This window comes from Xiphophorus couchianus, chromosome 11, assembly GCF_001444195.1.
Source record: "Xiphophorus couchianus chromosome 11, X_couchianus-1.0, whole genome shotgun sequence".
Taxonomy (NCBI): domain Eukaryota; kingdom Metazoa; phylum Chordata; class Actinopteri; order Cyprinodontiformes; family Poeciliidae; genus Xiphophorus; species Xiphophorus couchianus.
The window spans coordinates 12119354-12137538 of NC_040238.1; the positions used below are offsets into that span (position 1 = coordinate 12119354).

At 41.9% G+C, this 18185-nt stretch overlaps 1 protein-coding gene across 4 annotated transcripts in view; it reads left to right on the forward strand.

Moving 5' to 3' along the window:
• gria4b (glutamate receptor, ionotropic, AMPA 4b) overlaps positions 1–17885 on the forward strand; it is a 92989-nt gene extending 75104 nt beyond the window's left edge. For 2 of the 4 annotated variants that reach the window (XM_028031380.1, XM_028031378.1), the window contains exons 12-16: positions 2373–2571; positions 4302–4549; positions 9546–9660; positions 12686–12823; positions 17131–17885. In XM_028031380.1, the coding sequence (XP_027887181.1) occupies positions 2373–2571; positions 4302–4549; positions 9546–9660; positions 12686–12823; positions 17131–17295 (865 nt within the window). In that variant the 3' untranslated portion in view covers positions 17296–17885. Of the gene's footprint in view, positions 1–2372; positions 2572–4301; positions 4550–8949; positions 9065–9545; positions 9661–12685; positions 12824–17130 lie in introns of all 4 variants that reach the window. The other 2 variants (XM_028031379.1, XM_028031377.1) reach the window with 1 other exon arrangement.
• Positions 17886–18185: the final 300 nt, after the last annotated feature.

The following is an 18185-nucleotide window of genomic DNA, read 5'->3' on the forward strand; positions in this document are numbered from 1 at the left end:
TGGGCTCAAAGATAAGTGTTAAAGCACCGAACGTCCAAAGAAAATCCAACCGGTCTGAAAGGACTAAAGAGAGTTTGGCTGCTTGGAAGTAAAAGTTTTAAAATGAGGGATGGCTAAAGACTCATTTTTAAGGTACATCTATTATCTGACTTCAAAATAAAATATTTCTTCACCATTTTTTTGAAGATGAATATTTTGAATCAACAAAGTTCCAGTTAAATGAAGAAGCTAAGCAGTGATGCAGCCTGGAAATAACTCGCTGAGGTTTCCTTCATTGACTGTTTACTTCAGGCGCGTCGGGACGCAGCCGCGCGTCACTGCGGATCACAGTCAGAGCTACCAGCCAGCCAACACGCAGCAGTGCATCATGGGAAACACTCTGCTCCTCTGGTTCAGTTTGAATAAAGCAGCAGAGACAGAAAACATGACAAGTCTCCTCTTTCTTATTAAATCAGTTCAGTTTCTGTTTATGTCACCAATTCATCAAACAATGAAGCTTCAGGTCCAATTCAGAGAAATCATCCCAGTTTAATCCAGATTACAGCAGAATAAAACCACATCCCGGGAAGCGACAGTGGAGAGGTGCACGAGCTTCATCTGCAGAGGGTAACTTTATAAAAATATTTTTCATACATATAATCTGATAGGTAATCTTTGAAAAATTGATTTCTGCCTCCTCCCTGTTCCTATTAGAAACAACCAATCAGAGCCAAGGGGCGGGGCTTAGCACTGTCAATCCCTCTCCATGTTGACTACTCACATCCTACTCCTTCCTCTTTGCTACGCTGCAGCTAGCACAGTCTGCAGTCAATGCTGGAGGTAGTTAGCATAGCCACCGATGACGTCGGACAAGCTGTTTTTCTGTAACTGTAAGTTGTTTCTCCATTAGCACATTTAGCAGTGCATACATGTGGATGATTGACAGCGATAAGACCCGCCTCCTGGTTCTGATTGGCTGTTTTAGCAAATATTTTAATAAAAGTTACATTCTGCAGCTTTAAAGTCTGAATCAGTTCTCTGAGCTCAGATTTTAAATATTGCCCCTCTCTCTGGCTGCGTTTACATTCTAATGACTTTAACCTTATTTTCCCACAATGCACCCTGTCAGCACCGCCTCCCTCTCTGGTGACATTTCCCTGCTAAACTGACTGGAATCCCCAGAAACAGACGGAGCAGAGACTCATCGGTATTCAGGTCTGGAGCTGAAACATCAATAAGTCCATTTCAAGGCTAAAGTTCCCAACATGCAGCAGCCGCAGCAGATCTTTAATGGGGATGTTTTCCTGAACTGTGTGCTGTGAGCGCCCCCTGCTGTTTGTTCTCCTCCATGAAGGGTTTCTGCTTTGACGTTCTCCTCACTCGCTGCTCTGATCCGTCTGCCCCCCAGAGGAGGAAGAGGAGCTGCAGCTGCAGCTCTTCCTCCGGTCAGAAACAGAATCGCCTCTATCAGTGGGAACATGGAGGGTTTGATGCTCTGATGAGGGCTGAACACAGAGACACAGCTCCCCCTGGTGGTGGCTCAGCTGCCATGCTTCAGATGTTACCATGGAGCAGAAAGGTTCTGATTCCCTGCTGTACAGCGCTGACCTCTGACCCCCTTTACAAACCAACAGACAATCCTACAAAATAGACATCAACTTTTACAATGTTTTTAATTCACTAATTATTTCATTTATTTCGCATAAATACTAACCTCATACTGCCTGATTTCAGTTAGCCATCAGTATTATCAGATAACATTACCATAGTTTTATTATAATGTCATGTTTTATGTTAATCCCATCAAATTTTGTTTTATCCCCACAGTTCTTATGTTTTTTGCAGCAGCAGTTCCGTTCAACATCTTCCTGTCAGAATATTTTCCATTTCATGCTAGCTAAGTTAGCATGAGCAGTAAAGCAGCTTGAGGAATTTGATTGGCAGTCAATCTGAAAATGTGCTTCACAATCAAAGATTTTAATCTATATTTAAAAACATTAAAACACTTTTTATTTTTAAACTTTTTTACTCTTCTTCCTCCACTCTGAAACTCTTTCCCAGGCGACGTGGGAACAGGTTTCCTATGCGTTCCCTAAATGATGAAACTCGCTCTGCTCTGTTTTGTGTTCAGTCACTGATGACAGACATCAGTTTAAAACTGTAAACGGCTGTACAGATCCTCAGTGAAGACATGTTTGTACATCCCGAACTCTTTGGAGTTGAACCGGATTGAAAATCGATCTGTTAATTATCCTTCAACATAAATATTATCGTATTATTGAGACTTTATTCTTGTTTTTTTTAATTGTCATTTCTTCATTCTTGCTCCGTTCTGACTGATTCGTCTCTCTCCTGTCTCGCCCTCTGGTTTTCCTCTGCGGCGCCCCCTGCAGGTCGCTGTCCGGCCGGATCGTGGGCGGAGTCTGGTGGTTCTTCACCCTCATCATCATCTCGTCCTACACGGCCAACCTGGCGGCCTTCCTCACCGTGGAGCGGATGGTTTCGCCCATCGAGAGCGCCGAGGATCTGGCCAAGCAGACCGACATCGCCTACGGCACGCTGGACTCTGGATCCACCAAGGAGTTCTTCAGGGTGAGTAGGGGTCAAAGGTCAACTCAAGGGAAGGTAGGAGGACTTTTTTCTGCCAAATGATTTTCAGTTTTTTGCCTTTGAAGTCTTTGTCTCGTTGCGACCCAGAAGGAAGGCAGACCAACACAAACAGCAAGAAATGATACAGTATCTGAAAAGTGTGGCAGGCAGGCACAGAGAGAGCGCCACCTCTCTGCAGACAGCCTCTTCTGTGGATGGAAACGTTTTAATTCCCATTTATTATTGTTGTTTTAGCCATCTGACAGCTTTTGTAGTTATTTAGAAAAGAATCGTTTAAATGTACCATTCCTCACCACGTCGGACAATCATGTCGCCTGCAGATACAAAAACCTACATAGTGGAAGAGAGGCATCAACAAGCAGAGCATTTCTGCTAGCGTTTTAAACTTAAATAAATTAATAATAAGACAGAAGAGCCGTGTCAAAGAAGGCGGCTGTTAATGCTAATCCAGTACTTGGAAATGTGGCAAACACAGTCGTTCAGCTCCTCCACTACTATTGCTAAAACTGCAGGCGGACTTCAGTTTTAAAACATCGCAGAAAATCAACGTCATAGTTTATGACTTTTCCTTCTGATTGCTGATTGCCCCGGTCAAAAATCTACTGGAGGAATCCAAGTGAATGGGAGAAAACCAAACTGAGCTGTAGGCACAATCTGAATTTAGCAGAGTATGTAGTTTTCATGTGATGTCACAGTTCCATGAACTTTGTAGCTGACGGTCATCTTGACAGGCAGTTGCTATGGAGTTGCTATGACAACAATAACACAAGCTACAAACTTAGAACTACCTCTCGTTTCTTTTTAACGTATAAACAGTATAAATACGGATCGACCAATACTCAGTTACACCAATACTCAGTTACTATTTTAAAGAGCTCTATCCTCTGTGTAATAATAAAACAGCAGTGACATTCACTGTAGTACTTACTGATGAACTAGCAAAATTAGCTTAGCTAATATAACTTTTATCTGCTAGCTAAGACGGCCATGTAGCCTACATGTTTGTTACAACATGTTCTTACTCTGCCAGTCACCAGAACCTCGTTATTCACCTGAAGAGTTTCTACATCCTTTACAAATTCTTTTAAACTGATTGTTTGTGTCTGTAGATTTCAGGTGAAGCTCCTCCATGTTGTATAAACTCTTCCTGTTCACTATGTAGTGAACTACTGTACATCGTAGTATGAGATCAGAAGTAGCTGGTCAACATCTTCTAACATGCTTCCATTCTCTGTCTCATACGGGTCGGTCCGGACAGCAGCCATTTTGTTCATGTATCTTTCTTTCACACATTGGTCAGTGTCCACATATTTTCTTCTAGTTGACCTTGAAGCTCATGGCTCCGCTCAGTCTGTCTGCGAATCAATAAAACCAAAATGAGTCCAAATGTTTGGACTGGCTGAATCTCTTTTTCATTTTGGTTTGGTGCTTTTTTGCGTGTGCATACGTTCCAATACCGTCTCCATGGCGGTTTCAACATCGTAACATTCCACGTAGTTATAAAATGGAGGCCAAAAGACAATGGATTTTTTTATTTTATCAAATCAATAATGGCAGTGAATACTTCTGCTTTGTGTTGGTCTGTTGGAACCCCTGGGGGGTGAATACTTCTGGAGGTGTGTGTGTGTGTGGGTGTGTGTGTGTGTTGGAACCCCTGGGGGGTGAATACTTCTGGAGGTGTGTTTCTCCTGAACCCTGCCGACTCCCCGCAGCGCTCCAAGATCGCCGTCTATGAGAAGATGTGGGGCTACATGAAGTCGGCCGAGCCCACGGTGTTCACCAAGACCACGGCGGAAGGCGTGGCGCGGGTCCGCAAGTCGAAGGGGAAGTACGCCTTCCTGCTGGAGTCCACCATGAACGAGTATACGGAGCAGAGGAAGCCCTGCGACACCATGAAAGTGGGCGGGAACCTGGACTCCAAGGGTTACGGCGTCGCCACGCCCAAGGGTTCACAGTTAAGGTGGGTGGAATAGTGTAACAATATGGCCGACGTGTTGTTATGGTATTCCACCTTCCTTGGCGTGCTGCCTTTCTGTGGTGGGGGGTTTGCTGCATGTGTGATGATGCGGGAAGGGGGCGGGGCTTGTCTCTTGTTGTGTCTCTTCCAGGTGTGCATTCCAGGTAAGTCTGTGTGATTCAGCTGCATGGAGCTAAAGGATTTGTGTTTCTTCTGAGGAGCCGTGTGAAGGTCCAGCTCTGCCTCCATCAGACTCCACTGATCCGGGATATGGACCTGTGCAAAAGGTCCATGGTTTATGGTTTATGGTTAGAGAACAGCACCTGTTCACCTGGATACCTGGAGGTCCAGAAACTCCAGATGGACTTTTTCATCCAATTAATCATTTTTCCATCTATTAAATCATCCATCCATCTGTCTGTCCATCCCTCCATCCATCGAATTAGTCATAAAAAGAATCGTCAATCCAACCTTTCATCCAATTAACAAATCATCAGTACATTAAATCATCCATCCATTCCTCAGTCTTGGATTTCTCTTTAGTTTCTTTCTGAGCTCCAGGCTGTAGTAAACTGCATTAAGCTGTAGTAAACCACAGTACGCTGTAGTAAACTGCGGTGAACTACAGTACGCTGTAGTAAAATGTAGCAAACTACAGTAAGCTGTAGTAAAGTGCAGCAAACCGTGATGAACTGCAGTAAACTACAGTAAGCTGCAGTAAACTACAGTAGGCTGTAGTACACTACAGTAAACCACAGTAAGCTGTAGTGAACTGTAGTAAACTATAGTAAGCTGTAGTAAACTACAGTAAATTGTAGTAAACTGCAGCAAGCTGTAGTAAACTGTAGTAAACTACAGTAAGCTGTAGTAAACTACAGTAAATTGTAGTAAACTGCAGCAAGCTGTAGTAAACTGTAGTAAACTACAGTAAGCTGCAGTAAACTGTAGTAAACTACAGTAAAGTGCAATAAGCTGTAGTAAACTGTAGTAAACTGCAATAAGCTGTAGTAAACTGCAGCAAGCTGTAGTAAACTACAGTAAGCTGCAGTAAACTGTAGTAAACTACAGTAAACTGCAATAAGCTGTAGTAAACTGCAATAAACTACAGTAAGCTGCAGTAAACTACAGTAAGCTGCAGTAAACTGCGGTAAGCTGTAGTAAACTACAGTAAGCTGCAGTAAACTACAGTAAGCTGTAGTAAACTGCGGTAAGCTGCAGTAAACTGCGGTAAGCTGCAGTAAACTACAGTAAACTGCAATAAGCTGTAGTAAACTGCAATAAACTACAGTAAGCTGTAGTAAACTACAGTAAGCTGCAGTAAACTGCGGTAAGCTGCAGTAAACTGCGGTAAGCTGCAGTAAACTACAGTAAGCTGTAGTAAACTACAGTAAACTGCAATAAACTAGTAAACTAAACTAGTAAACTGCAGCTTACTGTAGTAAACTGCAGTAAGCTGTAGTAAACTGTAGTGAAGGATCTGTGAGGCTGTGCAGCGCTGCTGTGGTTGGAGTTCCTGCTTTGACTAGACACAGTCGGTGACAGATGCCGGTGGTCCTCTCCTCCAGGCTGCTTCCTGTGGAAGGGGCAGGATCACCCTCTCACTTCCTGCCGGGAAACCAGCAGCAGCAGCAGACTGGACGCTCACACCGCTCCTCTGACTCATCATGCTGCTTTCTGTCTGCAATCTGCTGCCATTACCAATGTTTCATTTTGTCAATGATGCAAAGATATGAAAAGGATCTGAACCCAGCCGGAGACAAACCTCTGCACCCTGTAGACGATCCCAAGACTATGAAATAATTTTTTTTGTTAAAAATTTACAAGAAATGAACTGGAGAAAGCATTTTGTTAAGCAACAGAAATACAAATGTTAATGGGGAAAAATATTACTAAAACATACTGAAATTGATATGTTATTTTTTGTGTTTATGTTTATTTGTATCTATTTATCAGCCTTTTAAACTGATGTGAAACAAGCAGTTTACGTCAGCTGTCGGTGAACTACGGCTTTCCCGTTTTCCTCCTGGCGGCTACGCTACGCTAAGCTAGTCCGCAAATTGAATCCCTCTGAGTATTCTTAATGTAAATGCAGTGTAAACATAATCACAATACGTTGACCTTTTACCAAGTTATGAAAAAACTAAAACTATTACTGTAACTAATAAAAACGGAACAGTATTTAACTAATAATAACTAGCAAATAAACTCTAAAAACTAATTAAAACTGAATTAGACAAACAAGAAGCCACAAGTAAATAAAACTGAACTATAATAAACCCTGAACGTTTCCACAGCAGCCGGCAGAGTAAAACCATGAAGTCTGTTTTAGATTTACAGAAAATTTCACCGATATTTGGCTCAGAAACGCTTCATAATTTTATTAAACCGATCCAAACAAGGCCTGTAATAAATCTCACTGGGTGATAAAGTATCCCAGAACCTATTGCTGTAAATTATAAAATTGTACTTTTGAGACCATTTTCAATCAAATTAATGAAAGATCAATAAACTTTAAATTCTAATCAACATTTAAAGCTCATTATAACCTAAATTAAACCATCTGCCTTCAGAAGCCACCAGATTCATGTAAAAATATCTAAATGTTTGCGGTTCAGGTTGTAGTAGTAGGGAACAGTTAGAGATGTATCTGATTTGATTTATGCAGTTGTCATGGTGATGGAGGTCGGTGTATTTTTTCTGCTGGGTCACAGCAGCAGAGTAAAAGCTTCATCAGCTCCTTAAAACACACTCTGACCTTTGACCGGAATCTCTACCTAATCAGAGATCTATAATCACAACTTTCTGTAATTACTTGTATTTACTTTCTTTTTAGTTCTATAAACAAAACCTGTCTGTATTCACAAAACTAAAGAGCAAACATTCAAATTTCAGCTTAGAAATGTGAATGTTGGTGCAGCTTTGCATCCAGTCCACTAGGTGGCAGCAACTTGTTTGATTCAGCAGTTTTAACTGTTTTATAAAGGTGTGAGTACATATGTGCAAAAGTTTTAAACCATTAAGTATGTACTGTTTTAAAATGAAAAACATAAAAAAGACATTAAAATGCTTTAGAAGACCTGTTATCTGAAGACTTTTGTCTTAAAGGCCACAATGTAATTCAACATGTAATAATTTTTTAAAAAAAGAAAAGAAATACTTTAATTAAATAAATGTATGTATATTTATTTAAATCAAAGCATTGATTTATAAAATCAAGGAGTAATGTGCAGAAATAAAATATTTGTCATTCATTTTATTGTTAAAGCATAGAATTATTTTTTGTTCCCATTTATTCTAAAATTTTGTTGAGCAGTACAAATGAAATCTCTGTAATTTTTTGATGCGCTATTCACAAAAGTTTTATTAATGACTAATTTTTTTTAACATGGCTATTTTAAAATTATTTTTTCAGTTTGTTTTATTTAAATTATTCTTGTATATTTACTCATTTATTACAGCCTGCATCGTTCTTCAGGTTTTCTGAATTACTTCCATGTCTTTGTTTTCGAGGTGGTTTAAAACTTTTGCTCAGTTCTGCTGCTGTAGCGAATATTACATCAATATATATCAGTCGGCGTAACTTTAACAAAATTAGAAGGAGCTAATGCTAAGCTGCTAAACACAAAAAGAAAATATCTGAAGCTAATGCTAACCTGATAAACACATAAAAAAATGTGCATAAGCTAACACTAAACCACTAAATGCATACAAAGATTAGCATAATCCAATGCTAGCCCACTAGCACACAAAATGCAGAAGCTAATTCTCAATAAAACAATTAGCATAAGCTAATGCTAAACTGCTAAACACAAAAAGAACTTATCTGAAGCTAATGCTAACTCGATAAACACAAACAAAATTGCATAAGCTAAGACTAATCCACTAAACACATAAAAAATGCTAATGCTAACCAGTAAAGATGATCGTTTTTCGGTCCGTCTCATATCTTCATTTTCTTCCTGTTGACGACCGGTTTGAGTCTCGCTAACAGCAACGTCCTCGCGTTCTGATTTTGCTACACATTGTTATTTTAAAGTTGTATAAATAGGATGACAAAGTCAAAAGCAAATGACATGAAGTTCATCCAAGTAATGAAAATGGGGATCATTTTATGGCAATATTTGGCTTAAAAGGCTCAAAAACGGCAGCCATCTTGAAAAATGGCTGAAATCCCTGTGGCTAATGGGAACCAAAAGATGCTAATGTTTGTTTCCAGCTTTACGCTGCTGCTCTGACAGGAGAGGTTTGGCTCAGGGAGCTTTCAGGTCTTTTAACTGGGATTAACTTTTTACCACCCTTGTCCCTCTCTGACTTCTCCTCCCTCTCCCCTTTTCTTCTTCCTCCCCTCCCAAATTGGACAGCATACTCACCCCTTTCACCAAATATGCTTTATCGTTTTCAAGAAGTGCTGTTAACCTGGCCGTGTTAAAGCTCAATGAGCAGGGCCTGTTGGACAAATTGAAAAACAAGTGGTGGTACGACAAAGGAGAGTGTGGCAGCGGAGGCGGTGGCGAGAAGGTTAGCCACGATGTCGCTCTGACGTTGATGTGGGTAGGAGAGAAATGTTTGTTGGGAACAGGAGCATCTGCCGGGTCGACCCCATGAGGAAGAGGAGGAAGAGGAGTGCTGTTGAAGCAGAAATACTCGCTGTTCTTGACGCAGAACGGAGCCGGTAGTTCTGGTCCAGCAGCGCTAGCCGTTGAACCCAGAAAGGTCCCGGCAGTATGCGCCCGTTCCAGAAAAGCGACGCAGCCGGGGGCCCCACCTGTATATGTCTGTTAGCTCCGCCCCCTTTCCCAAACCAACCTGGGGTCACATGACCAGAGAGCAAAGAGACATGTAGCGTCCATGGGGCCCTCACTGGCTCCGTCACTTTGTGAAGAGTACTGAGCTGCTCTTGTTGGGCTTCTTATGACTGAATAACATAAAATAACATGTCCTATGATGTTATTTATGTTATTTCCCCACCCTGCCCTTCCCTGCCCCCCGTGATTTGAAGAACGCCCGTAAACCTTGCCGTATTGAAACTGAGTGAAGCAGGAGTCTTAGACAAACTGAAAAACAAATGGTGGTACGATAAAGGGGAGTGTGGACCCAAGGACTCTGGAAGTAAGGTCAGTCCCACCAGCCTGGGTGCCCCCCCTCCTCTCTGTGTGTCTTTGCACTCTTTTTGTCCTGCTGGCAGTGCAGCCAATGACAGACATGCAGGTAGAAGCTTAAGATGGCGGACACAGCATGACCAACATGAGGCATGAGCACCACGCACAGCAGCTGGGGCCTCTCGCTTCTGCAGTGACACAAATGGCTTTTTACCACATGCTAACCCATGTTAGCTTCGTTCTGTTCTACACATTATACCCGAATTTAAACACAATTATATGAAGAAATGCATTATCAAGTAGAGATGGTTTGTTTCCATAACGTGCACGCATTTGGTATAAAGTTATAGTTTTAGTAGAAAATTAGGCATAAATATTTATATCTCCAACCACTAAATGGCAGCAAATGTGAATGTAGGCAGAAGAAAGACTATAGCCACTCAGCCTCTCACCGCTAGCTAAGCTAGGTTGGTGACGTCAACTAAGTTGCTCTTTGCAACAACCTGCTGAGTAACTGGTGCAGCAGTACTGTGCCTCATAACTGCTTAAAAAACAACACAAACAGCGTAGAGAGAAAGCTGGATTAGACAGGAAAGGTCACACCGTTAGGCAATATTTCAGATATTCAAAACAAAAAAATCTTATCAATAATTATCAACATTGACCAATATAAAGTGCTTATGCCACAATGTTTTTTCTAACATCTTAGATAGTGATACCTGTTAAATGGATCCATGAAGTACTTTCTAAGGTTTCACTAGTCACAAACTCGGTTTCAAACATTATTTTAGAGTAGAATAATCTCATCCATGTGTGAAGAGTCTGACCATTTTGGTTTTTAAACAAGAGCTAATAAACTATGCTCAAGGTTTCCATTTGTCTCGATAAAGTTTCCTTTGAAGAAGAAAATATGGGTATATGGGATGTGAATGTCTAGGTATGCTAGCAACTAGCCTATTGAAAGCTAACGCTAGCGAGTAGCCTCCGGCGCCGATTGCCAATTAATCAGATCAGTAGCTAGGTTAGCAATGGATGTAGCCTTCTGCTACAAGGAATTAGCCACCAGTGAGGGTGCCTAGTCTTAATTTGGTGCTGGAACCGCGCTATTCTCAGCACCATATTTTTCCGGTAAACAATATAAACTTGAAATAAACAGACAACATTTGTGTCACTGTAAAAACGTTTGGCCACGTCTGAATGTGTCACAGCTTCAGAAACACTTTGTTTACCACCACAAGCGGTCAGAAGGCATGTTCAGACATGACCAGAACCTTCGACTGATCCACTCTGCTGATGCTCTGCAGCACGGAGGAGGCTTCATCTAGGAAAGCTGCATGCAAACTCCACATTTCCAATCAGACCCATGCAGCACAGCGCGCTACACACACACGCACGCACGCACACACACACTATCAGCTAGACGAGGTTAAGCATGACAGGCACCCGTTTGGTGCCAGCAGGTCGTGGGTTGAATGTGCCTGAAGGATGTGAGCTCAGATCGGCTGCATCTGATTGAACAAAATCAGGGTTCAAAGGTCGGGAATGAAAACCAGGATCTGTTTTAAAGGGAGGAATAAAAGGAGCAGTTCATATAAAACATGTAAACAGATTTTCTCACTTTCCTCAGGGTGTAAAGACAAGTGGAAAACTAACAGGAGGTCAGTGGTTGAACCTCAGCTAGACTTGAGACAATCACATTTTACTAAATGTTTTCAACCCCCTACAGATTTTTGAGTTTTATTAATTTTGTCAAACTTAAGTTATTCAGTTAATGAAACACCAGAAATAGATAATCTTAGTAAATAAAAATGGCTCTTTTAAAATTAGCATTTAATTCATTAATGGGATAAATGTCTCTAAACCCATCTAATCGCCCCCATAAACTGGTTGTTCGAGGAACAAAGTCAATAGAAGCTTCTGATCTCAGTCCTACAGAAAGGTCATGGTCAGAACTGAAAAGGTGACCCAGTTATACTAGTTCTGTGTGGGAAAAATGGACCAAAACTCCATTAATCTATGGTGAAAATCCTGAAGCAGGAAAACCAGAATGCTTGACCAAAGTCTGAAGACTTTCTCAGATGGATAGAAACTTCTGAATCTGAAGAAAGTCTCTGTAAATATTCATTTAGCAAAAAATTGATTTCTGCTGACCTAAACAGGAACAGTTCAGTTGAATTAAAAGAGGCATAATTGTGTAAAATAAACTTTTTTGAGCATTCCATTGTGTTTTAAAGTTTTCCCCAAAGACACACCTGGAATGTTGCCTTGATTCTTCCATGAATGCTTGATAAATCCTTTGATCTCCATGGCAGCTGTGCAAAACACCTGGGTGGACCTAGCCCCTCCTCCGAGACACAGCTCCTCCCCCACACAGCTCCTTCAGACTAGCCAGCAGCAATTAGCAAACACCTGCTGAGCTCATTATAGGAGCTACTTTTCACAGCAACACTGGTTAAAAAAAGGCATTAAAGGGTTAATAGAGGAGCCATGTTGGGATGACTTCCCGAAGGCAGAGCTTTAGAGCAGAAGCTTTTTAAAGAGACAGAGGCCCAATTTCAAAGCGTTAAATCAGGAAGTTAAATTTCTTTTAAGTCATATATGTAGCACTTTTATAACTAGAAGTTAACATAATTACTTCATTATGCTACAATACGGGACTTTGTACCTGGAAAATGCATATTATTGCCCCCTTAATGTTATAATTTAAGGAAAACGATATAAATGTGTTTATTTACAGTGTAAACTGTTTGCAGACCAAGCTTCAATGTGCCTAAAAACTCATAGTTCTAGTAAACTGGGATAAGTGAGAAAATCTTTTTTCTTTTTTTTAACTGATTCATTAGTATTGAGTCAATGTAGTTTAGGTCAATGTGGAAATGGTTGCAGTTTGACGATTTTGGTGTGTTTGTGAGTGAATGATGAGAGTCTGAAGAGAGATTTTTCTCCGTTTTATTCTGACTGATGTATATTTATTGATGCTTTGACCTCTCTGTACCAACTTGTCCTGATTTTGGTTTTTTCCTGTCCTCACTGGAAACAGGACAAGTCGTCCCAGGCCCTCAGCCTGAGCAACGTGGCGGGGGTCTTCTACATCCTCGTCGGGGGCCTGGGTTTGGCAATGCTGGTGGCCCTCATCGAATTCTGCTACAAGTCACGCAACGAGGCCAAAAGAATGAAGGTGGAGGCCCAGTCCCCGTCCCAAACCCCGTCCCAACACCCCCATTCCCACCACTCCCACCACTGCTGCTGCCCCTGCCGCTCTGGCAGCCCCCGCCATAGTCCTGAGCCTAGCCAGAACCCCAGGCGCAGCGGCAGCATCCGCAACTTAGCCGAGTTTAGTGAGGTTTTCAATGGTAATGGCAGCGACGGGGAGGCTAAGATGTAGCTGTGGTTTTCCTAGAAGCTTCACCCAACCCTTTGCTCTCCCTTCACTAGCTCCCTGCCAGAGACTGTAAGTGAAACCTGTCGCCTCGCCTCCCTGTGTTCGCGCCACCATGCTGAGTGACTGTGGTGACCAGTAGCAAAGCGCTTCCCACCTCCCTGTCTTAGCTGCTCACTTTGTGCTGCTGTGACGTCCTGGTCTGCGTTTGAATTTCCCCTCGGTGTGACAGGAAGTGATAAGTCATCCTCAGACTTTATGTCGTCTCTAATGCTTCGCAGTTTGTGTGGCTACAGAGACTGGACCTCATTCATCACACAGAAACCTTCTTCCCGCCAAAAGAAAACATGCATTGCTAATTCTCAGCACAGAAGCCACTGTAGACACAGTGCAGGAGTATCTTTTTAACCTACAGTACCTTCCACAATTATTGGCACCCCATCCAACCTTTAATTCAGTGTTGAACGCTGCAGAAGCTCATCTAGCTATTGGCAAGGCTCCCAAATAGTCTGGCGTTCTTCACTCGAAGTAGACATCCATCGGACAAGCCACTGTAACGGTGGACATCCGCCTGACCCGGACGTCCACTTTGAGTACACCTCAAGTGGAAGGTCAAATTTTATAACTGCGTACTTTAGGTGTAGTTGAAGCGGACATCCGCCAGATACGTCCTCACCAAGGTCAATTTTTACGACTTTGTACTTGAGGCGTAGTAAAGGTAGTCGTCGTTTACGTTGTCATCTGCCATATATGTCCATGCAAAGATCAATTTTTCTCACTGTGTTCTTGAGTGGACATCCGCCGGACACATCCACGCAACGGTCAGTTTTTACGAGCATGTAATTGAGGAGTACTCAAAGTGGATCTACGCCGAACATGTCCAGGCAGAGGAGCAGAGGGTGACAAGGTGTAAAGACTTAATGAACAAAATGACGCAATTTTTGTCACGTAAATATGGCAATGAGAACTGATTCTGGTACTTTGGCAAGACTACACAAAACGTATGCTATGCTAGATCCTTAATGCTTATCGTAGTTGTGACCAGAATCCTGAGAACATTTTTCTTCTTTGCTCATGAAGGAACCAGAGCCAGTAACTTTCCTTTTCCACCATGTGTCCATCACTGGTCCGCTGGTTGTAGAGTTAGCCTCCAGGTTAGCTTGGTCTGGTATCTCTTTGCCCCATAAGACCCATTTTACCGGTAGTCCTCTAGCTGATGTGGGAACGTTCTTCAGCAGTTAGAAGCTCCTAAACGCTCTGATCACCTCAGAATAATGAAACATATTTAATGTGGGCTGCTGGGGTGCCAATGGGTTTAGGGATTCAGGCAGGAGTGCCAATAAGTGCTTAGCTTTCTGGACCTAGATTTCTTTATTTTCCAGTGTCACCCCTGAGGTGATGCTTTTTCTCAGGCTTGAGGAAAGACCATATAGATGAGGATCAATGTCTCACATTTACAGCTTTGAGGACATCAAACTCTAGAGCTTTTGTCCATTTTACGTTGTCTTCAAACTTTAAGTCCTATAGGAAAAAATCTGTGTCCTTCTAAAGGTCTCAGGTAAGAGACACTGTCTTAAGTCTGTCCCTAGAAGATCCCAACATTCATCAAATTTATGTTCTTAGGAACAGAATCCTCCAGACGAGTCCAAGAACTTTATCTTTTCTGTTGTTGACTTCCAGATCTCTGTCCCCAGTCTATATCTGTCCAACGCTGTGTCCCCCATCAGCATATACTCTTCATTAGCTTCACCGTTGCTCAGTCAGCTTCCCTGTCTTCCCTGCACCTATCACTGTGAAGTCATTTTGTTGGTAATGGGTTTATACAGAGATAAGTGGCTGCATATAAATGTCTACAGAACTGAGCAGAACCACTTTCATGTTTTCTCTCCAAGGAGTCAGACTTTTAACTCTCCAGAAATTCTGGGCGTCTTCAAAGTTTTTCTTTGGACTTGGGTTGCTTTGGATAAATCTTCTGAGTCCAGCAGGACCTTGTAATGTGACTAGACTCGGTTTTTGGACATAAGAAATTTCAGCAAACCTAGAAAATCTAAAAAAAGCAAAACATCTAGTAAAGACCTGAAACAAAGACCCCATTTAATATGTTTGATCCAACTTCAGCCCATTTGCCTAGAAAGTCCAGTTCATGTGGACATTCACACCTCGTCGGTTCATGTGGGGAGGTGTGAACACGTAATCAAACCAAATAAGCGGAAGTGGACTGCAGTGCAGGGCATTCTGGGTAAACGGCTCATGGAGAAATCCTCCAACCGCTAAAATCTGATCCCTCCATTTCTGTTTCCAATTGGTGAAGTAGGAAGTTGCGCTCAGTGTCTTCAGAGGTTTTTGTTTCGCTTCCTTCAGTGTTTCTTGGTGCAGCGCCCCCAAAGGTGTGGAGGACAACTGGTTGCTCAAAGGGCTTGACTCAGCAGAGAGAAAGAGAACCACAGCAGCTGGAGATGGAACAAAGCTTGAAGTTTTGGTTCCAGTAGAACAGGGTCTATTGTGGGTTGACTTTTTGAGTTTCTGACTGACAAATTAATGTACAGCTTAGGTGAAGGTGAAACTCGGCTGATTCTGATCTCGATGCGTCTCCATTAGGATTCAGATTCTCCGTCGGTCAAACACGCGACGTCTTTGGTATTTTCATGGATCCAGCTAAAGAATTAGCATCTTTGAAACTAACTCTGTGTATTTTTCATATTCGTATTCCTTTATTTAATCAGGTAAACCCCATTGAGATCTAGATCTCATTTTCAAGAGGGACCTGAGCAAAAAATTGCAATACATAGCAACCTGGTTACAAGATAAAAACAATTAATAGTGCCTGAAGATGCTGATTGATGATGTGTGGACAGGAACGGCGTTGATTCATCCGTTGAGTTTGATATCTAAGTGGGTCAAAGGTCACCATTTCGTGAGATGCAGCCAAAGTCCAAACGGAAATGCTGATGAAGACCTCTTCACAGGAGACAGGAAGCTCTGGCTCTTTGGAGGCGCTGCTGTACGTCTCATGCTTTCATCGGTTTTGCAGATTGGAGTTTTTAACAGTTTCTTGGTTAAATAAAAAAAATCACCACTTCTTTCTTTCCAAAAGATGTTTTAGGCAACTAAAAAAAATTACGTTTGGTAGAAAATGATACAGGCCATTATTTTAGGAAAGTAACAATTTCAATCTCAACTGCTTCTAAAAACAACTGCGTCGTTGCCTAGCAACTCCAGTGGAGCTCCACCCGTTACCTAGTTACCTAGAAACCCAAGCACGTTTTGCTCAGCTGTCTGCTGTCTGCACTGAACAATGGCTGTGTTTTGTTGTTGACTTGCCAACCAGAAACCACTTGCTGCATTCTGGTTGGTCGTGCAGGAGGCTCCACTTTTGCTTTTCAAAGACATAAGGCTGTATAATTGTGCATCTGTTTGTGGCCATTTTCACATGGGAGTGAGAAAAGTTGAGTGGGGGGCATGGCCAGCAGCAGCTTATTTGGATTTAAAGTGACAGAGGCCCAAAAACAGCTCAAAATGCAGAGCAGAATCAAATCTTGTCTAATAATGATTTTGTGGAAAAAAATGCAATCAACATGCTTTGAATCCTAACTTGTTGAAGGAAGCATATTAGGCCACCTTTAAATTAATTTGTTTGAGACTTGATTTTGTTTGAACAATAAACCCATAAGAGGGCAGATTCAGAGATACATTGGGGCAATAAAGTTAGTTCAAAAGATCTAAAAATTTAACATGTAAACAAAGTTTTGAAACTGAAACAAAATTGAAATGGAAAAATTTTTTCAAAACTGAATAAAAGTTTGAAACTGAAAAATAAATTGATTCTATAAAAAAAAAAAAAAAAAAAGATTTGAAACTGGAAAAAAGCTTTGAAACTAAAAAAGAAAAGAAATTGAAACTGGGGGAAAAATTACTGTTCAAAATTAATTTTCAGATTCAGTTTTTTTTGTTTGTTTGTTTGTTTCAAACTCATGGCACTCGGCGGCCATTACAGATACTTCTACTTTGGTGTCGACCCGTAACTCCAGTCTGCAGCCGTCTGTCCAGAACCAGAACCAAGAACCTCGGAGTGAAACAAACCTCTTGTTTGTCTCTGTCCTCCTCAGCTGACCTTCACAGAAGCCATGAGGAACAAGGCTCGGCTGTCCATCACCGGCAGCGTCGGGGAGAACGGCCGGGTTCTGACGCCCGACTGCCCCAAGGCCGTCCACACCGGGCCGCCCGTCCGCCAGAGCTCCGGCCTGGCCCTCGTCTCCTCCGAGCTTCCTTGAAAACCAAAAACCTCTCAAGTGCCTTAATGCAACACCAACCGACCGACCGGAACCACCAGGAGGCAGATTCACCGGGCCGGCGGGTCGCTGCCAGGCCGCGGGGGACGAACCAGAACCTTTTTTTTTTATTACAACCGGAGGACAAAAAATAATATCAGAGAAAAAAACTGCACACTTGAAACTAGCTGCTGTTTTCTGAGCTGACCGCTCTCGGACAAGATATCGACGGGAACAAACGCAGATATTTCTATTCATAAAAGCGGAAATTTAAATCTATTGATACTGAATATATGAGCAAATCTAGAATACTGTGAAGATTAGTAAATATGTATATTCTAAGGAGGAAGTCTAGCTGTACATCCCCACGGCTGTGCTTGCTTTTTAAACTCGTGTACATAGCGGACGCTGTAGTGAAGACTCTTTCTTTTCTAAACCATCTCTGGAGATTTTATTCGTCGCAATAACGACGCGGACGACGACCGATGAACTTTGTGTTTATTCTATTAATATAGGAGCATCTGAACTAAATGTGAAGGGTATCCACTGCCCAAATACTCTGATACCTGTTGCAGTAAAGTTTCTGAAGTATATTCCAGGATGAATGTTACTAGCTCCACCTATAGGCCCGACCCGTGTAGTCTTTGTCACGGAACCATCGGTTCTGGAAACACGATCTGGACCGTCTGCTGAAATACGCATGCGCTGAAGAAATACTTCCGGATTATTCTTAAAATGTTGCTCAACAAAGTGTAACATATTCGTTTATATGAATTAAAATACTATTTGTTATAATAGGATGTATTTTCACAAACAATGTTATAATTATTTTAATGAATAATTGTCATAATTGGCGTGACTGCTGTAGCTTGTAACATTTTAGCTTATATTAG